Source organism: Xenopus laevis, chromosome 1L, assembly GCF_017654675.1.
Source record: "Xenopus laevis strain J_2021 chromosome 1L, Xenopus_laevis_v10.1, whole genome shotgun sequence".
Lineage (NCBI taxonomy): Eukaryota > Metazoa > Chordata > Amphibia > Anura > Pipidae > Xenopus > Xenopus laevis.
Genome location: NC_054371.1, coordinates 172,718,810 through 172,741,432, shown reverse-complemented (window position 1 = coordinate 172,741,432; position 22,623 = coordinate 172,718,810). Strand labels below are relative to the sequence as shown.

The following is a 22,623-nucleotide window of genomic DNA, read 5'->3' as shown; positions in this document are numbered from 1 at the left end:
ATGACATTTAATATAGAGAGGTTGAGATAAAAAAAGGGGCAAGAAGTTGGGCTATAAGTGTCACTGTTTACCAACTAAAAATAAGTCTTGAAGAAACCTTTGGATAGCCCAGAGCACCATCTGTTTTTTTTTAAAGCAGACACATTTTCTAGTTTGTGAAACAGTTTCTGTAAAGCCACATCTCCGTGACAGCCTAAAACAGATAAATCAAATGCATGAGCCATTTTGCAAACAAAACCCAATCTCCTTTGAAATGGGCTTTAAATCTGCCGCTACAAACAAAATACAGTACATAAGAGCAGTGTTTTGTAAAATGTATGTAATTTCTTGGTATGGGTTTTTTTTATATATATATTTTAACTGTTGTGTATAACAAATTGGTTTCCTCCAGTGACATATTTTTTGTGCCTTTAGGACAAGCATTAAAATGCCTTCGTTATAGAAACTACAAATATTTTACAAAAGCAGATGAATGATTTTTGATTCCTTTCTCATCACAGTCATTATCAATTTAAGAAAGTAAAGCTTAAGGAAAATATATTTATATTTCAGTGACCTTTCTATGTGGTTTTGTTCCTTTTGATTGGGGATATGAGGAAACTGCAGTGCAATGCTCCACACAGAGGCTTGGAACATTTCAGTCCTTGCCTCGCTCAGAACATGCAGCCCACAAATAATAGTTCCCATCATTATAACAATTTATGCTTTGATAAAAAAATATGATGATTGAAAATATGCAGTAGAACATAAAAGTAAAAGTGAAGATGCTTTAATTTAAACAGACACTTGATCTTTTGCTATAGCAAGGCATGTGCGTACAGCAACCCTGACAAGTTATAATCACAACAGTTCAATATGTCTGCTGCAAAAATACAGGTCAATATCATTTTAGAACAAACACATTTTTCATTTTACAGAATTCACTAATGATAAAATTCTGTGTATACCTGCCACGCACACAGGATCTTTGGTAAAATCATTTTTGTTGTATTGTGAAAAAAAAATTAGATCAAATCTCCCTTTCTATCTGCATTTGATCAATATTCATTTAAATAGTAAGAATGCATATAGACAAATACAAGAGGTGTTCTGCATTAAACCCATTATCAAGGATGTTAAGACATAAGGGGGTTTATGTAGTAAAAGGCACTAAGTTTGCCCAGGAGCAGTAACCCATAGCAACCAATCAGAAGATAGAATTTACTGGACACCTGTTTAAAAGCAAAGCTCCTATTAGTTACTACATGTTACTGCTCCTGGGCAAACTTGGTGCCTTTTATTGCATATGGGGGTTTGTGCATTAAGCTATCAAAGAATGCCCTCCCATTACAAAACAGGGATTGTTTGTCCATGTGCTGTATTTCAGAACAGTTTCATTGTTCCACTAAATTGTTTAGTGGTGAATATTAATGAGCAAATGTATTCACCAGGCATGGATTTGCAGCAAAATTACATACTTTGACCACACCGCAAAAAAGTTGCGTGCGTGTTAAATTTTTGTTGATGCCCAATACATTTGGACAAAATTGTCACTGAGACAAAAAAGTCACCAAGACAAAATTGTCGCAGAAACAAAAAACTCGCCACTAGAAAAAACCCCTTTGACTTGAATGCTTTTGGAGTGAGAAAATATTGTTGCGCAAGTAAAAATTGTTGCATGCAAAATAAATTTTGACACCGATTGACTTCAATGCTTTTGACAAAGTTTTACAAATTTTTGAGTTTTTTTAATTTTTTCGGGGAAGCGAAATGGGACAGTTCAGTTCATCACTAGTGGTGAGCACAACTTTGCTTTTTTTTTTGAATGTTAAATTGTACTGTCTATGAGTTATAGTATACGCTAAACTCTGACAAGGGGAATACATAGTAACATAGTAACATAGTAAATAAGGTTGAAAAAAGACACATGTCCATCGAGTTCAACCTTTTTTTTTTTTATTAACTACCTATCTGCCAGTTGATCCAGAGGAAGGCAAAAAACCCATCTGAAGCCTCTCCAATTTGCCTTAGAGGGGGAAAAATTCCTTCCTGAGCTATTTCCCATAACACTGTATTCCCTTACTTGCTAAAAAGCTATCCAACCCCTTCTTAAAGTTATCTAATGTATCAGCCAGTACAACTGATTCAGGGAGAGAATTCCACATCTTCACAGCTCTCACTGTAAAAAACCCCTTCCAAATATTTAGGAGGAACCTCTTTTCTTCTAATCGGAATGGGTGACCTCGTGTCAGCTGGAAAGACCTACTGGTAAATAAAGCATTAGAGAGATTATTATATGATCCCCTTATATATTTATACATAGTTATCATATCACCCCTTAAGCGAGTCTTCTCCAGCGTGAACATCCCCAATTTGGCCAGTCTTTCCTCATATCTAAGATTTTCAATATCTTTTACCAGCTTAGTTGCCCTTCTCTGTACCCTCTCTAATACAATAATGTCCTGTTTGAGTGATGGAGACCAAAACTGTACGGCATATTCTAGATGGGGCCTTACAAGTGCTCTATACAGTGGAAGAATGACCCCCTCCTCCCTTGACTCTATGCCCCTTTTAATACAGCTCAAGACCTTATTTGCCCTTGATGCTGCCGACTGGCATTGCTTGCTACAGCCAAGTTTATAAATTCTAAGGACTCCAAGATCCTTTTCCATAATGGATTTGCCTAGTGCAGTACCATTTAGGTTACAAGTGGCTTGGATATTTTTACATCCCAGGTGCATGACTTTACATTTATCAACATTGAATCTCATTTGCCACTTAGCTGCCCAGATTGGCAGTTCGTCAAGATCGTGTTACAAGGATGTCGCATCCTGGATGGAATTAATTGGGCTGGATAATTTTGTGTCATCTGCAAACACTGATACATTACTTACAACACCCTCCCCTAAGTCATTAATGAACAAGTTAAATAAAAGTGGACCCAATACTGAGCCCTGGGGACCCCACTAAGAACCTTACTCCAAGTAGAGAATGTCCCATTAACAACCACCCTCTGTACCCGATCCTGTAGCCAGTTTCCTATCCACGTGCAAACGACTTCATTAAGCCCAACAGACCTTAGTTTAGAAAGCAGTCGTTTGTGGGGCAGAGTATCAAACGCTTTGGCAAAATCAAATAGATCACATCTACTGCCCCCCACATCTCTTAAGCTTTCCATCTTAATGCCCAGTGGACAGTGCCAGCATCAATAATCAGTATTCAAAGTACATGGCTGAAAGAAATCTGAACCCTTAAAATCACATGACGTTAGAATTACAACATTGTCAGGGGAAATTCAGTTACTGGAGATCACATGAGATGAAAGAATACATTTATTTGACATGAGCTCCGTGGATTCTGAACTCACAAAGAGTCTTAACCCTGAACAAAGAAATCACAGAGTTTTTATAAACTTTTTTATTTATAGATGTGAATAACATTCAACTCACTATTACCGGTATAGGATCCCTTATCCGGAAACCCGATATCCAGAAAGCTCCGAATTACGGAATGGCTGTCTCCCATAGACTCCATTTTATCCAAATAATCCAAATTTTTAAAAATTATCTTTTTCTCTGTAAGAAGAAAACAGTAGCTTGTACTTGATCCCAATTAATATATAATTAATCCTTATTGGAGACAAAACCAGCCAATTGGATTTATTTAATGTTTAAATGAATTTCTAGTAGACTTAAGGCTTGAAGACCCAAATTACGGAAAGATCCGTTAACTGGAAAACCCCAGGTCCCAAGCATTCCGGATAACAGGTCCCATACCTGTATTCACCCTGCAGTCCTCAAGTCTTACATCCTTTATGACTCTTTATAGGGATACAGCAATAAAAAGCAAACATGTTGTACACTGCTTTTAGCACATGTATGTTCAAGCTATAGACCTCCAGTTATGTGTTTTTTAGGTATCTTTTGCTGGATAATGGCACTTGTTCAATTTTCAGCACTATCTATGCTTTCTGTAATACCTAAAATATTATAGTTGCCAGCAGTCAGAAGAATTATAAATGTGTTTATTGGGTGCCAAACCGACAACATAGTGAATCAAGTATTTAAACATTGTTCATGTCTTTTATGGATGCTTTTATTTCTCATCAGCAGCCCTTCATAGTGAAAAGAATTGGGAAAAGTCCAACTGAAATTAGAAAAATAATGCAATTCTGATGGCTGATGATCTTGATGGTTATATGTGGGAGTTAGCGTTAAGTTGCTTGGTTGTTTTGAACCTATTTCCATCCCCTTATAATATGCATACTGCACAAAACTTTTCTTTTAAAGTTAAAATATAATTTAAATCAGCCAGGAAAATAATGCATGTGTTTTTGACTTGTAGCTAGATGAGAACAAATGAACCATGTGAAACTCAAAATGACAATAATGGATTTAGTGTAAGACATTGTGACATTTTGACAAAACTCTGTGTTTAATGGTGGCAAAAGGAACCTGTAAGGTTGTCACATAGTAGTTAGAAACAACATTGTGTTAGCTATAGTACATACTGTATGTCAATTTATTCTGTCAAATAGAACATACTGTATGTTGAGTTTGACTTCTGGTTAATCTACGTTTTGTTGTGTACAACTCCTTGGCTGTGATTAAGACTCTCTAGATATAAATATTTTTTTCTTCTCATATAAGTAATTGAATTTTTGCACATGAGTTAACAAACTAAAAATTCAATAGGGCAGGAAAAGGGGTGTAAGAAGAGTGTCAGCCACCAGTGAAGGTCCAAGTGTATAGAGACCATTGGGATCCTTATCAGTGTGCAAGTCTAATATGTTCATCTTCCTGAAAGGTTTGGGATGCTTAAAATGTTATTCTGCCATAACATTAACAATGCTATATTATTATAGAATTTGTTCAATATTTATATGTTCTATGGAGACACAGCCAAACACACTCACTCACAATGGGACCTAAATTGTTTATCCATTCTGTAGCATAATATAAAATATATCTGTTTTGTTTTTCATTTCCCCTCTTATTTGCAGATTCTCAAATACACCTTTCATTTACTAATCTGTCTTCTTTTCTACCCGTGGATGCTATGTCTATATCTAAATCAGCAAACAACAAAATGTATCCACACATGACAAGGGCACACACTTGTCTTCATACCAGGCACATGCCAAAAGTTGGGTTTGGGATAACTGGACAGGAAGCTTCCATTGAGAACTGTTAATTACATGATTATTTTATTTATGACAGAAGAAAACATTTGAGGAAGTTCACTAAGGGGCCCATTTACTTAGCTCGAGTGAAGGAATAGAAGGAAAAAAACGTTGAATTTCTAATGTTTTTTTTTGGCTACTTCGACCATCGAATTGGCTACTTCGACCTTCGACTACGACTTTGACTTCGAATTGAACGATTCAAACTAAAAATTGTTCGACTATTCGACCATTCTATAGTCGAATACTGTCTCTTTAAAAAAAACTTCGACCCCCTACTTCGCCACCTAAATCCTACTCAAGTCCCCATAGGCTTTCTAATGTTTTTTTGATTGAAGGAAAAACGTTCGATCGATGAATTAAAATCCGAAGTCGAAGGATTTAACTTCGACAGTCAAATATCGAGGGTTAATTAACCCTCGATATTCGACCCTATGTAAATCTGCCCCTTATTGTTGCATAATGAAATATGGGTGAAATATAAAACAGAAAATGGAGAAACATGGGCGATACTGCTCCTGGGCAAACTTGGTGCCTTTTATTGCATATGGGGGTTTGTGCATTAAGCTATCAAAGAATGCCCTCCCATTACAAAACAGGGATTGTTTGTCCATATGCTGTATTTCAGAACAGTTTCATTGTTTTAAATTGTTTAGTGGTGAATATTAATGAGCAAATGTATTCGCCAGGCATGGATTTGCAGCAAAATTACATACCACCTGAGACTTTTTTTGGGGAATCTGGGGCACAAATTTGTAGGGGTAAATTTCGTGCGACAAAAAAGTTGCGTGCGTGTTAAATTTTTGTTCATGCCCAATACATTTGGACAAAAATATCGCTGAGACAAAAAAGTCGCCAAGACAAAATTGTCGCAGAAACAAAAAAGTCGCCACAACAAAAAAAAACATTGACTTTTGGAGTGAGACTTAATGCTTTTGGAGTGAGAAAATATTGTTGCGCACGTAAAAATTGTTGCATGTAAAATACATTTTGACAATGATTGACTTCAATGCTTTTGACAAATTTTTTTCCGTTTTACAAATTTTTTGAGTTTTTTTAATTTTTCGGGGAAGCGAAATGGGACAGTTTAGTTTATCACTAGTGGTGAGCACAACTTTGTTTTTTTTTTTTTAATGTTAAATTGTACCGTCTATGAGTTATAGTATGTTAAACTCTGACAAGGGGAATCTCTTAAGCTTTCCATCTTAATGCCCAGTGGACAGTGCCAGCATCAAGAATCAGTATTCAAAGTACATGGCTGAAAGAAATCTGAACCCTTAAAATCACATGACGTTAGAATTACACCGTTGTCAGGGGAAATTCAGTTACTGGAGATCACATGACATGAAAGAATAAGTTTATTTTTTTTTTATATATATATATATTTACCCAATGCATGTCACGAGCATTGTAGCATGTATCCAGTTTTTTTGTCAAATTATTCTATAATCAATATTTTACTTATTATTAGGTTTACACACATTTCCACATATTTACCCATTCCTATTATAACTGAGCTAAGAAATAAAGAAAGAGGTAAATGAGGTGTAAGTACACTGATAAGTAATGTAGTAAATGTAACAATATAAGCACTGGTATAAGTACTGGGGCTACTATAAGAGCAGTTTTGCCTCTAGTGCAATAACTGATATCAATCAATTAGATGTTTACTTTCATTATTCTTCTAGCAGACTGAACCAAGTTTAATTGCTGATTTGTTGCTATGGGTTACTCTACTGCTGCAAATATGCCCACTCGTTTTTTCCCTTTTTGCACTCCTCTGTTTAGCTTTTTATAGGATGTGATGCTAAAATATATTTTAACTGTGTTTATTTTTTAATCTTCTAATCTGCTTGTTCCTACTGACTGTTCCAGGGAAAGCATTATCACTGTTTTTGGCCTAAGTTTTTCTCTGTATTTATTGATATAATTGCTTCCTCCATGCAGCTGTTAATGAGAAAAGCAGGGACTAGCAGATACTGAAAAAGTGCCTAAACACCTCAAACGTGTCTCAGATGCTCCGATTAACAGCTAAATATCTACTCAGTCATTTTGCATTCCAGAATTCAAACTAAAGCTTCAGCAGAACATAATAGGAATATTTCAGATGGATTGAGCATCAGGACTCAGAGCACTATAGACCTGCAATGGCTTCCCAGCTTAGGGAGACAGATTGTAGGGTTTAAAATTAGCACAGCGCTTATTAAGTCTATGATATTACTTACACAGGCTGCTATTGTAAACATACCCATCTGTAACACTAAAGGGCAAATTCATCAAGGGTCGAATATTGAGGGTTAATTAACCCTCGATATTCGACAGGGCATGAAAATCCTTCGACTTCGAATATCGAAGTCTAAGGATTTTGCGCAAATACTTCGATCGAACGATCGAAGGAATAATTGTTTGATCGAACGATTAAATCCTTCGAATCGAACGATTCGAAGGATTTTAATCCAACGAAAGAAGGATTATCCTTCGACCAAAAAAACGTAGCCAAGCCTATGGGGACCTTCCCCATAGGCGAACATTGGGTTCAGTAGCTTTTAGGTGGCGAACTAGGGGGTCGAAGTTTTTTCTTAAAGAGACAGTACTTCGACCATCGAATGGTCGAATAGTCGAACGATTCTTAGTTCGAATGATTCGAAGTCGTAGACGAAGGTCGAAGTAGCCCATTCGATGGTCGAAGTAGCCAAAAAAACACTTCGAAATTCAACGTTTTTTTCACTTCGAATCCTTCACTCGAGCTTGGTGAATTGGCCCCTAAGTGTTTGTGATATCAGAGAAGTGTTAATTTCTGTATGTTGGACAAGACTTTTTTACTAATGCATAAATAGTGATGGGCGAAACTCTTGCGTTTCACTAAAAAAATTCACAAAACTATGAAAAATTAGCGAAACTGATTTGACTACACACGTGCCCTATATTGCTAGAGAACCTCTTATCTGCTAAGCTACAAGTGTTTTTTCAAAGTAAAAAAGGCTTCCATTTTGCCAGTTCATGTCTGTGATTTTTTTCATTACCTCTGCTCAACTGGTAATGGTATCTACTATTATTTTATATTGCTGTTTAACCAAAACGTACCATCTGTACAGCTAGTATCTGGTGCTTTGTAACCCAAATTAAAATGAATGAACCATATAGTATATTTATGTTTAAAGTGTATTGAATCTGAAATACTATGTTACATGACTGAGACTGAGATTAGTCATGGTATGTTAATAATCCAAACGAATTGAAATACTATCTAAGTAGCTAAAAGAAAGAAAAATCCAAATATAGATGAAATGCAAAAAACTATTTTAATATATAAAAATAGAAAACACAATTGTGCTTAGTAACAACAATTAGTTAAGTACAGGAGGAGGAGGAGGAGGGCTGCCCTTCATGCTGAGGATAATCCTACTAATTTCCACTATCTCCTGCCTCAGTCTGTTGACCTTCAGGACCAGCATGAATAAAATATCTCCATGGTCCCTTGCTAGTTGGGGAGGTGCTGCAGGAGCCAGGCCTTCCTGGGGAGGAGCGCAGCCAGTTCTGCTGGCTCGGGAGCTTCTGTTGGCTCTGGAGCCTCTGTCCTGTCTCCATGGATCCATTCAGCTGTCAAGTTAAAACATAATTTTAGTTTAAGTAATACTGCTTTTGTACAGTACACATTATATAGGCTGAGGTATGTGCTGTAACTACAGGACAACTACCATCTATAAGGATGGGAAGCATGGGACAGGGACATCTAAAAGGATGGGACGTAAGGGACAGGGATAGGGTTGCCACTTCACCCCCTTAAAACCGAACACAAATGGAATCCACCACCTGCATGGCTAATTACTAATTAGCAATTCATTTAGATGCATGCTGCACTCTAAACTTATTTATGTGCAGTCATGTATTGTGCATCTAAATAAATTGTTAATTAGCCAGGTAGGCTGTGGATTCCATATGTGCTCGGTGTTAAAGAGGTGAGGTGGCAACCCTAAACAGGGACATCTATAAGGATGGGAAGTATGGGGATGGGACAGCTTTTTGCAGCAGAAAATGTCTGTTTGATAGCTGATTTCCTGATTTCTCTGCAATAATATGACAGTTAAAGTATTCAGCTAAACACACCTTGCTGCAAAAAGAGCAAAATAAAAGGATTTGTGGTGGTGAAGGCATTTTAAATAATAACTAAATTCTAGGAAATCAGCATCTTTATTATAAATTATAAAATATATTAATATATTCTGTAACAAAATTCTACCTTCAGCTTTGTCCCATATATATTGTACCAGTACCCTTTTTAATGGTTATCATACATACCAAGGCCTGCCATGTTCAGTTTCTGCTGAAAAGTTTGCTGGAGACATGCCTGTTTTGACGTCACGTCAGTTCCCGGGCAGCCAGCAAGAGGGGAGAAAGACACGGTGCCGGTGCGCAGGGGGAGCAGTAAGAGATCAACCAGCTCAAGAGGTGAAGGGCAGCAGCATCCAGAGCCGGCTTTTAATGTTCGGACCTTCCCGTCCTGTAACCATACATCTGGGATAATGAGCGAATGCAGGAGGCGCCTTGGGGGGTGTTGGTAATTGCACTGCGGCTGGAACCGGTGAGCAAGGCTTTGGGGAGCAGTGCCTGAGCCTGTACAGCAGTGAGAAAGAGATCACGGCCTCATAGGAACAATGGTACTGCAGATCTGCAGAAAGTTCATGCTGGAAGCACCGCTGCACTACAGAAAGCACAGAATTCGGCAGCTAAAGGATCCAGCAGCAGAGAGCCAGGGAGGAGAAATCAAGCGCCGCTCAATGGATCGTCGCTCTTTCGCCTTTTCTGTAGAAGTCAGGAAGCTGAGTTTCTGTTAGTTATTTCTTAATAAAGACTTTGCTTTTTTAAAGTATAATTTGTGTTGGTGTTTTTTTTTTTTAAAAAAAAAATTTGATGTAACTGGTCCTTTAATCAACTTTAAAGACTGAGTAGATTCTGAGTAACTAGGTTTTTTGTTTAAAATTGTGTTTAATCAAGAACGGTTTCATAAAACATTTTATTCTAGCTTTTCATTACTGAGGTGCAGTGAGAGGCTCATTACTGTATATCCTCATGGTGGATTCATGGTAATAAATTAAGAAATGATTCAATATTCAAAAAAACAAAAAACTCTGAAATTATAGGATATCAACATTTATTGAGGTATTATTGAGAACCAGTATTTATCACTAGTGATGATCAAAATTTTTCTGCAGCATTTCACGGCAAAAATGACGCCCATAGACTTCAATGGGTAAAAAAATTGTTGCTCGTGATGCATTTGCAGTTTGACGCCCATAGACATTAATGTATTTTGGCAAATTTTCGCTGTTTCGTGATTTTTTGGCAAAGCAAAAGTTATCAGATTCGCCCATCACAATTTATCACCTATCTGCAACCAGCCATGGTTAAGGTATACTTCTCATTTCTCATAGGAAAGGGCACAGTGGGCAGTTATTCTGTAAAGATCTGATAAATGATGAAGAAACTCCAGTATCAAGAACCTGGAACAAATATGGTATTGAAATAAAATACATTTTTTTGGAGGTTGCTCTACACCCACTCTTCCGTTCGATAGCAAGTTTATAAAATGAAACAGCTTTCTAATCATGCCCCCTCTTTAAAAAGTTCATCCCTACCAGCTGGTTGATGAAAACAAAATAAAATCGCAGATTCTGAACTCATATTTTTCATCTGTCTACACAAATGAGGAACCAGTAAGTGAAGGTTTCCTTCTTAATAGTACCAATTCTATTAATACAACTAATAATGCATGGTTCACACATGAAGAAATTCAAAAGAGACTAGAACACGTTATGATTAACAAAGGTCTGGGGCCAGATGGTATTCATCCCAGGGTAATTAGCAAGCTTAGCTCTGTGATTGCCAAACCTCTTTACTTAATTTTTCAGGATTCATTGAGATCTGGCATAGTGCCCAGAGACTGGCGAATTGCTAAGGATCCCTTTCTCAGCCTCAAAACTATAGGCCAGTTAGTCTGACGTCAGTGTTAGGAAAGCTTTTCGAAGGGTTAATAAAGGATAAGATACTGGACTTCATAGCAAATCATAATACTATGAGTTTGTGCCAGCATGGTTTTATGCGTAATAGATCTTGCCAGACTAACTTAATTTCTTTTTATGAGAAGGTAAGTAGAGACCTTGATTCTGGGATGGCAGTGGATGTGATTTACTTAGACTTTGCTAAAGCATTTGATACAGTGCCACACAAAAGGTTACTGGATAAATTAAGGAATGTTGGCCTGGAACATAGTATTTGTACCTGGATAGAGAGCTGGCTAAAAGATAGACTACAAAGAGTGCTGGTAAATGGAACATTTTCTAATTGGACCAGTATTGTTAGTGGAGTACCGCAGGAATCGGTACTAGGTCCCTTCCTTTTCAACTTGTTTATAAATGACATGGAGGTGGGCATTGAAAGCACTGTTTCTATTTTTGCAGATGATAGTAAATTGTGCAGAACTATAGGTTGCATGCAGGATGCTGCCACTTTGCAGAGTGATTTATCTAAATTGGAAAACTGGGCAGCAAACTGGAAAATGAGGTTCAATGTTGATAAATGCAAGGTTATGCACTTTGGCAAAAATAATATAAATGCAAGTTATACACTTAATGGCAGTGTGTTGGGAGTTTCCTTAAATGAGAAGGATCTAGGGGTCTTTGTAGATAACACGTTGTCTAATTCTGGGCAGTGTCATTCTGTGGCTACTAAAGCAAATAAAGTTCTGTCTTGCATAAAAAAGGGCATTAACTCAAGGGATGAAAACATAATTATGCCTCTTTATAGGTCCCTGGTAAGGCTCATCTGGAGTATGCAGTGCAATTTTGGACTACAGTCCTTAAGAGGGATATAAATGAGCTGGAGAGAGGGCAGAGACGTGCAACTAAATTGGTTAGAGGGATGGAAGACTTAAATTATGAGGGTAGACTGTGAAGGTTGGGGTTGTTTTCTCTGGAAAAAAGGCGCTTGCGAGGGGACATGATTGCACTTTACAAGTACATTCGAGGACATTATAGACAAATAGCAGTGGACCTTTTTACCCATAAAGTGGATCACCGTACCAGAGGCCACCCCTTTAGATTAGAAGAAAAGAACTTTCATTTGAAGCAACGTAGGGGGTTCTTTACAGTCAGGACAGTGAGGTTGTGGAATGCACTGCCGGGTGATGTTGTGATGGCTGATTCAGTTAATGCCTTTAAGAATGGCTTGGATGATTTTTTGGACAGACATAATATCAAAGGCTATTGTGATACTAAGCTCTATAGTTAGTATAGGTATGGGTATATAGAATTTAATTAAAAGTAGGGAGGGGTGTCTATATGGATGCTGGGTTTTCATTTGGAGGGGTTGAACTTGATGGACTTTGTATTTTTTCAACCCAATTTAACTATAACTATGTAACTACCAGGGAATTTAGTACTGGTAGGTAGTGATGGGCGAATTTATTCCACAGATGAGAATTTGCACCGAATTTATTCGGCAGGCGTGAATTTACATCAAATTTTCGCGATTCGCCTCCAGCGAATAAATTCGTGAATTTGCTGCAAAAATTCACCGGCATCAAAGATTTTTGACACAGACGACTATTCCAACATCAGCGGCAATTCTGAAGCCGGCAACAAGTAAACGGACGTAAATTGACTAATGTGCGTCAAATGTCACCAACATCAGAATTCGCCTATCACTACTGGTAGGCACAATACACCTTCGCCAAGATTATTTTCTAGCCTAATAGTTTTAGTTTCTGCTACAATAACATTACTGGACATCAAAATATGTCCAGTTAAACCAATATTGGTGCAACAATACCTGTAAGTCCTGAAAACAAAACAGAAATAACCAAAACAGTTCCTAGCATCCTCCAACAGCAACGGGGATTTGTGGTCCAGCAAAATCTCTTAAACTGCATATTGAATATGGATAAGAAAAGCAGTCAAGGTTATTTTAGTGTAAGTACTCCAGTCACATTCTAAGATATTTTTTTCCCGGAAAGTTCTTTTGTGCTTGTTCTTTACTTAAAGGCATTATCCGTTGGCCTGGCTGTTCTTCTTAAAGTCATTCTCTAGAATAATGAAGGGATTTTATTTTTAACCAATGACTTTACAAAGCTGTTTTTCTGTTCAGCTTGTATATTTATATGACTTGGTTTTTCATTTTAAATGAAGGCCACAGCCAGAAAAGTACAAGGGTTTTGAAATATGCCAATTCGTCTGCTTTATGGTATTGTCCCTCTTTGTAGAAGCATTTATAAAACAGATTTAATGCTTCATAAAAACAGAAAGAATATTAATGGTCAATCGATTCTAAGTAAAGGGAAAAGGAGCAGCTTAAGCTAATTTAGAGCAATTTGTGTCCATCCTTGCATAAAATACTGAGCTTGCTTCATGTCTTTGAAAAATGGTGGTGTACACAGAATTTTGTAGACATGATACGTCAATTGCACACAGAGTTTACAGTGTGGGTTTGCAGTGATTGAAGCACAAGAAGACTTAGGATAGTGGCCACCAAAATGATGTACAAATGGTGTACAAAGAACAGTAAGGGGCTGATTCACTATGGGTCGAATATCGAGGGTTAATAAACCCTCGATATTCGACTAGGAATTGAAATCCTTTGACTTCGAATATCGAAGTCGAAGGATTTAGCGCAAATGCTACAATCGTACGATCGAAGGATTATTCCTTCGATCAAACGATTAAATCCTTCGAATCGAACGATTCAAAGGATTTAAACCCAACGATCGAAGGAATATCCTTCGATCAAAAAAACTTAGGCAAGCTTATGGGGACCTTCCCCATAGGCTAACATTGACTTTGGTAGCTTTTATCTGCCGAAGTAGGGGGTCGAAGTTTTTTTTAAAGAAACGGTACTTCGACTATCGAATGGTCGAATAGTCGAATGATTTTTAGTTCGAATCCTTCGATTCGTAGTCGTTGTCGTAGTCGAAGGGCGAAGTAGCCCATTCGATGGTCGAAGTAGCCCAAAAAATACTTCAAAATTCGAAGTTTTTTTACTTGAATCCTTCACTCGAATTTAGTGAATCGGCCCCTAAGTTTTAGAAAGCACCATGGTTGCTAGAATCAGAGACCATGAAAACCAGTTGAAGTGCTTATTGGGAGTAGCTGTTGGTAAATCACAGAAGCCAAAGATACTGTACATCTGTTTAATAAATGGAAACATTGTGAAAAATAAATTGATACTAATTGCATATTTACTAATGTCATCTACATGGCCCATTTTTGTTTGAGTGGAGTACAATATGTTCTAATTACTAATTAAAAGAATGTTGATAGAACTGTTCCTGACAGTCTGTATGGTCAAGTCACCCATCACCCATAGCAACCAATCAGTATAGAGGATTTACTGGATTTGTGGAGGGAAATGTAATGTAAGCTAAATAGAATTGACTTTTTATTTCACAACTATTTTTACCTTATATCAGAAACAAATAGAATGAATAGTTTTAAACATAATTCCCTCCTATATATTTATATATAAGGTTGATGGTTTCTTCATGCAGTGAAAATTATGGAGCCACCCTACTTTATGGAATGGAAGATAAAAAAACAAGCTTTACTGCTCTATATTTTTTTATATTATCCCATTTTCAAGCAACCCCCCCAGTGCTTGTTAATTTATTAAAAGCAAAAGAAATGGGGTTGGCATAGTGGAGCTAAGACTAGCAGGACTAGAAAAATATTTTAGAGGGAATTTGCAACATAATTTTGGGTCAATTCAAATTGCACAAATAACCAAGTTATGTGAGAATTGTGATTAATTTCCACCAAACGTATGTCTGCTATTTATAGACAGTCTGTCTCTGCATTCATACACCTCAAGAAGAAACCATAAACCCGTTATCCAGAATGCTTCAAATTACGGAAAGGCTGTCTCCCATAGACTCCACTTTATCCAAATAATCCATTTTTTTTTAAAATGATTTATTTTTTCTCTGTAATAATAAAACAGTGGCTTGTATTTGATCCCAACTAATATCATTAATCATTATAGGAAGCAAAACCAGCCTATTGGGCTTATTTAATGTTTAAATGATTTTTTAGTAGACTAATGGTATGAAGATCCAAATTACAGAAAGATCAGTTATCCAGAAAACCACAGGTCCCGAGCATTCTGGATAACTGATCACATACCTGCACTAGCATTGGCACTTTTTCAAGGAAAAAAATACTGTAATCCTATATTTTTAACATTGTTCCCTGTTAAGAATATTGACATCAAGCATTTTTTTGAACGGCCGGTTAAATCATGGAAAGGTGGCAACCCTATACTCCTATAATCCATAGTCTTGGAATAAGAGGAGTAAAATTGCTTTTTCACTCAGTACCCTGGATATTTTTTATCCTTAATAATAACCATGTGACCTTAACTTGGGTTGGGTTAGAAATATCTATAAAGCTTAATGAGGGTAAGTGGGGTAACTTTGTAAACACAGCATACATATAGTGAATAAAGTACCCCTTTTGCAAAATATAAGGATATTATAAGTTACCGAGGAGTTTCATGACCATATAAAAACACGAGGCCTTCGGCCTCGTGTTTTTATACAGGTCATGGAACTCCGAGGTAACTTCTAATATCCTCATATTTTGCAACTGGGGGTACTTTATTTATTATAATACACGAATTTCAGTGAGTTATGTGACAGAAATGACATCAGAACTCACCGTTTATAACTGATGACATCAGAACTCACCGTTTATAAGGATATAATTCACAGGATATTCATGGCTTTTGTGTATTATACATACATACATACATACATAAAAGAGTGATCTGATATAGTACTCTCCACAGTACAAACTTGCAAGCATTAAATAATCCATGACATGAATTTGCTTATTAGTTATTCAACATTGTGTTTGTTTAGGGGAGAGAAATGCTTATTTCTAGAATGCATTAATTGTTTGTGTAGAGTAAAAAAACAAAACTAATAGCTAGCTCAATGGGAAGACATGCCTGTGGGCTTAATATGCTGGTGGTAATAGAAATTAGATACTATCTGTGTTTAGTGACAAGAGCGGGGACAGTATTCTAACAGTTCTATGAATTTCAATAACATTCACTCCTCTGTGAGTCTGGACAATGTCCTGGAAGAACAGGTGAATTGTCATTTTCAGGCATGTTCAGACAAGTATTATTTCTATCCTAGATAATGTTGCTGCTTTTTTTTTGGTAAATATAACAGTTACATCGACCCTGTTCTGAAAGAAACAACACAAAAACAAAGAAAAAAAATGACAGCAAGTGTTTTAATAAAATCTGCATCTGATTTTTGTATTTATCAACTAATAAATGTAAGCAGTTCTATCTTGTTTAAAATGTCACTTTTAGAACTTAAGTAGCTATCTGCATGGCTTTTACTCCATTTATTTCAAGCGAGAACTGACATTTAAATCTTCTCCATTTCTTTTCATTCTACTCATTGTACTTTTCATGGACCGTGTTATAAGTTAGGACCATAAACAGGGAAAATGCATTTAATTTCATTAACGATAAATATATATCTGTATATGATCTTATTAAATGCTTTGTTCATGCCATACAATGTAATCTTGAAGAATTATGAGCCAAATATACTCGTCTGAATTCAGTTACTTTTTTTTTTATAAAATAGCAAATGAAATGTCTGAACGCAGAGTCTTGCTTAATAAGATTGAAAACAGTAAGTTATTCCCATTAAGAGCGACAGAATGTATTTGCTTTTGTTTTCTCAAGTGCTAATATATTGAGCAATATTTTTTTCATTATTACTGTGTATTATTCATATGGTTTCTAATTCATATTTTATCATGCCACATAAAGACAATTCAACAAACAAATGCAGATCTTCTGAGAGCTCTGCATCTTACCTAAGGTGTCTGCCCCCTTTCTGACCCATGTGTTGATCCAGGATGTCCGTATGTAGCCAAGACAAAGTGTCAATCAAAAGGAAGGCATGTGACTTGCCTAATTCAATATCAGGAGGCTCGATGAAGAAGCTTATTCATATGCAAAATATGTAATGGATTATAAGCAAGAATGATTTATAGACAAGAGGCCCTAGAGTGCATAAATAATAAACACATCGGGGTTATTTATTAAAGTCCAAATGCCAAAAACTTAAAAAAAAAAAAAAGAAGAAGAATTAGAAGAAATTAGCTTTTTTTAACTATAAATCCTGAGGGTGTAAAAAGTCAGAATAAAAAAGTACTCCAACTCAGACCTGGCAAGTTCATGTAGAAGTCAATGGAAGGAGTCCTGAAGATATCCTGATCTGCACTGGGTTTTGTGCAATAATCCAAAATTTCCTTGTTTTCGGGCAATAGTCCAAAAAAATCTGAGGTTTCAGGCATTAAATCTGAAAAATTCTACGATTCAAATTCTTTTCACGATTTTATCGAGTTTTTTCTCCGCACAGAAATTTTCGGAAAAAATGTATTGATACACAAGGGGAAAAAATCAGTGCGGATTTGGTCGGATTCTTTTACCAGAAATTTTTGGATTTTGAGAAATAATTCCCATTTTATTTGTTTACTGAAAATTACAGTGTTTTACAGTACATGGAGCAGGAGAATTATCTCTTATAGAAACATGGTAATGGTTCAAATATAAATGATACAGTCATAAGAATCCTTGGAAATCACATCAGGAGAGACAATGAAGATAAAAAAAATTCCTGGCTAAATATAATTTTTTATATACTTTATTTTTTATACTTGGACTTCGAAAAAAAAATTTGTATTTGTTTTTTGTTTTTACTTGTGTGCAGAATTGTATTAATCGGTCCTTGGGGACTTCCTAAAAGTCAAAGATGTAGAAGCAGCCATATTTGCACACAGGGGATCAGCCTTTTTCATTACTTCAGCTATTTCAATCGAGGATGTTTTCCTTGCCTGTAATGTGATTTCTCAATAGGTACTATTAGTACTCATAATTAAAGCACAGATTACAAAGGATCTTCAGCATATACATAATGTCCATTTTACCACTTTAATTCAGTATTATTTCAACACTAAGTTGTAAAAATAATGCTTTCTCACTTATAAGTGCAAGTTAATGCTTCTGTGTTGCTCCTAACAAACCTTGTTTTAGTTGTAAATGAGTAGTAGGCAAAATGCAAGGCTGAGAGGAGAAACACAGAGCTTGCATTACTGTCAAGCTGTATACTGTAAATACGTCAAATAAACAGTAAACTCAATTTCAGGAGATAATATAGTCCAGATATGTTCAGACAGCGGCATTTGTCATTTAGGGAATATATATATTTTATACTTACGCATTCTGCTCAGCACTTTTTATACTACATTAACTGACAGATACATGTTTTTAATGGTTTCTATTTTTTCCTATTACTATACGTGCATTTGTTTCTGCACAGTTGTCATTTTTTTGGTTTCCATTATAGATAGGTAGGTAAACAGAGCTGAAATGCCATTAATGGATATTGTATAAGATAGTTTCAGTTATGCTTGACTTTATATATATTTTCTATTACTGTCTTTACTAATATATACAGTTTATTTTAGGAGCTTTCCAAAGAAAAATTAGCCCTGACTGTATAACATTTCATTGTAGTTGACCATACCAAAAGGGAATCCAGCTATAGCCCTTTTAAAATGCTATAATACAGGTATCTGGGAAGCTACAAATTATGGAAAGGCTGTCTCCCATAGACTCTATTTTATCCAAATAATACACATTTTTAAAAATGATTTCCTTTTTAATAAAGTGGTTCCTTGTACTTGATCCAAACTAAGATATAATGAATCCTTAGTAAAAGCAAAACCAGCCTATTGGTTTTATTTAAGTCTAGTAGACTTAAGGTATGAAGATCCAATTTTCAAAAAGATCCATTATCCAGAAAACCCCAGGTTCTTAGCATTCTGGATAAAAGGACTATTTATTGCCTATTTTTTCAAGCCTTTAAGTGGGGGTAGGAATAACATTTTCCAAGCAAGTACTTACTGTATAAAGAATATTATACATATATACTGTGTAATAATCAATACATACAGTGGCATACATTCCATTGTCATATTCTAAATACCATGGCCAAAAATGTAGGCATGGACCCGAGAGTGCATCATATAGCTACATCTGTCGTGTATGTTCAGTATGATATATGATATGCGGCTGTGAATTAAAAGAAAAATCCCCTGGGCAAGGAGTGCAGGCACAATGAAAAAAAGGGTTTATATAGTTAGTGTCAATATTCCGAAAATAACTCTGAACAAAGCAGACATCTTCCTTATCTTATCACAATGTTTTGCTGTGGAGGTGACGCTCTTGTCAGAAAGTTGTGTTGATTGGTCTGTCCACCTTTAACTAATGCTGTTTTTCTACTTGGCTGGAAACTAGATCTCATTAGACACTCAGCGGAGAAGAGATGCAAAGGCTTCAGTTTGCATAACATACCAAGTACCCCATAAATAATGTGTAGAATAAGAGGCAACCTCTCACCACCAGCCTGCAGAAGAGATGCAGTCCAACAGCTTGTTCCTCTTTTATTGCAAGCTTGGAAATGCACTTTATATTGTAATTTTGTTGATGAAAATACTGCTTAATCTCCAGGTTACTGTAATAAGTTCAAACCCACGGCTTTTGTCAGAGGCATCATGTGCAAAGCCGCGGTGTGACAGATTTGCATTATATGATCTAGTTCCCACTGACAAGGAACAACAACATTTTCGTATCGTTTCCAATAATCCAATATTTTTTTGTTCTTATTCTTCTCCAGAGAAAATTAATTTGCAGAAAATATGTCACCATGTGAACATTTCTTTCACTGAATAAACTGTGAAACGCATTCTTTTCAATTCTGTCTTGACACTGAAAGCAAGAAACTGGTTTGAAACCAACTGTTGATTTGAATTGCTCCATTAATTGGATCTCAGATGATCTGCTGCATTGCACTGTAACAAGGTGCTTGTAGTATTTCAATGGAGCGCCTATTTAGTACATATGTAATACATTATCATACTGTATTATTATATTATCAGTGAGCCTGTATTAGCACTTCCTATTATTAGTGAGTCTTTACAAAGACATATATTAATGGTTTTTCCCATGCAAACCTTAATTTCCTGAATAGTTTGCCAGGCATGATACAGCTGGAGTGATATATAATGAATATCCTTTCCTTCTATGTCACAAAAGTGGACTTTGCAGATATGAAACACCTTCTGTTTTTATTAGGGCAGTACAGTCCTGAATAATTTATATGCCAGTTTTTGCTTGAACAATTCCTATTGCAAAGAATTCTAATAAAATGTATTAATGCTGACATGGCTCTCATAACCTTATGACTATATGGGCTGTGTTATACATTGTTCAATATCATACAACAGGCTCTTTACTAGAGACAAAACATAAAACCTTCTCTTTAAAAAACACCTCTCTTTATATAGAGTAGATAGTACCATAGACTTTCAGTGAAACATCCAAGTGCTTATTATTGTCACTTCTTATATGATTATTCCTTTCTCCAGGTTTCTGACAGATGTGACTATGTGTTTGTCAATGGCAAGGAAATGAAAGGCAAGGCTGGGGTGATTGTGAACTTCACCTACCAGTATCTGAGTGCCCCTCTGCAGATTACCATCTGGGTTCCAAGACTCCCTCTCCAGATAGATATATCTGACACCGAGCTCAGTCAAATCAAAGGATGGAGAGTGCCTATCATTGCAAATAGAAGGTGGGTGTTTTGCATTGAATGGGACTAAATTATTATTGTAGAATTTCAGAGAAGGCTATAATTTTGTTGTATGTGAAGCAACAGAGAAAGATATATTTAGAATCTAGTTTCTTCTAGTAATTTGATCACTCAAATAGTTACGTTAAAGGCACAACACTGATCGATAAAGATGATGACAGGCTATCTGAGTGTGAGCTATAATTATATAAATAAAAGTCTTCCTGCTGACATAGAAAAAAGTACAAAAATCTGTACAGTTGCTTTAGGCAAAGCAAGTGCAATGCAGTACATTACATAACATTTGTTCTTAGTATGTAAGGGAAATGTAAGGAAAGGCACAACGGTTGCCCAAAGTCTAAGGGGGTAATTAAATAACATTCAGATTTCTTTTTTTTTTCCTCAAATCATATTTGTTCCTCTAAAAAATATTATTTCTCTATTATTTCTCAAAAATAATTGAGATTTCTAAGATGTAAAAACCACAAAAAACTCCTAATCCAAAACTTCACCAAGTAAAAGCAGTCAAGGTCAAATAGAAGTCAATAGGAGTTGTGCTCATCCTATTGGACCATTTTTAAGCCATTCAGGTTTTTAGATTTTTTTGTCTCTAGTAATTGTCCCAAAAGCTTAGATTTTTAGAGATATTAGAGTTTTTTTGTGTCTTTAGTGCATTGTTCAGAATTTGTTTTTCCGTTTGTACTTTTTATATTTGGATCTTTTAATAACTTTCATGGCATTTGTAGTTTTAGAGAAAATTTGTTTAATCTTAGTTTCAAAAAGTTCTAATACCACTAAAATGTGACATTAGGGGGCAGATTTACATATGGTTGAATATCGAGGGTTAATTAACCCTCGTTATTCAACTGCTGAAGGTAAATCCTTCGACTTCGAATATCGAAGTCGAAGGATTTACTGCAATTAGTTCGATCAAATGATCGAATATAAAATCGTCGATCGAATGATTAAATCTTTCGAATCGTACGTTTTGAAGGATTTTAATCAATTGTTCGAACGATTTTTCCTTAGAAAGCCTATGGGGACCTTCCCCATAGGCTAACATTGAGGTTCGGTAGGTTTTAGGTGGCGAAGCAGGGGGTCAAAGTTTTTTTTAAAGAGACAGTACTTCGACTATCGAATGGTCAAATATTCAAATGATTTTTAGTTCGAATCGTTTGATTTGAAGTCGAAGTAGCCAATTCGATGGTCGAAGTAGCCAAAAAAACATTCGAAATTCGAAGTTTTTTTTATTCTATTCCTTCACTAGAGCAAAGTAAATGTGCCCCTTAATAAAAAGGCCACTAATAGTCCATAGCAAATGGATGTCTGTTTTCAAACAACTGGCCTGTTATATGTAACTAGACCAGTACCAAATTGTGCACCTATTATCACATCAACCCAATATGTAGTCATCTTAGCATAGCTATAAGTCACAGCCAATTTTTAATTTGTTAAGACCAACCAGAGACAGCGATGATGAAGATGAGGATGAACGCAGAGGAAGGGGGTGTTCCCTGCAGTACCAACATGCAACAGTCCGAGTTCTCACTCAATTTGTGGCTGAAGATTCTGACCCTCTGGGGCAGCTTGTATTCTTGTTAGGATCTGATTGGCAGTTTGATGTCACAGACCTGGTCACAGACTTCATGAAACTGGAGGAGCCACATGTTGCAAAACTACAAGATGGAAGGCTACTGATTGGCCGGGAGGTTGGCATGACTACCATACAGGTAGAATGGGGAATTTTTACAAT

General features: G+C 36.1%; 1 protein-coding gene across 1 annotated transcript in view; it reads left to right on the top strand.

Annotated features, from left to right (window-relative positions):
• The window catches only part of tmem132c.L (transmembrane protein 132C L homeolog), a 256,016-nt gene that overhangs the window by 218,421 nt on the left and 14,972 nt on the right, over positions 1-22,623 (top strand). Inside the window, exons 6-7 of the mRNA XM_018262481.2 lie at positions 20,668-20,873; positions 22,327-22,600. Of these exons, the coding sequence (XP_018117970.1) occupies positions 20,668-20,873; positions 22,327-22,600 (480 nt within the window). The remainder of the gene's footprint in view (positions 1-20,667; positions 20,874-22,326; positions 22,601-22,623) is intronic.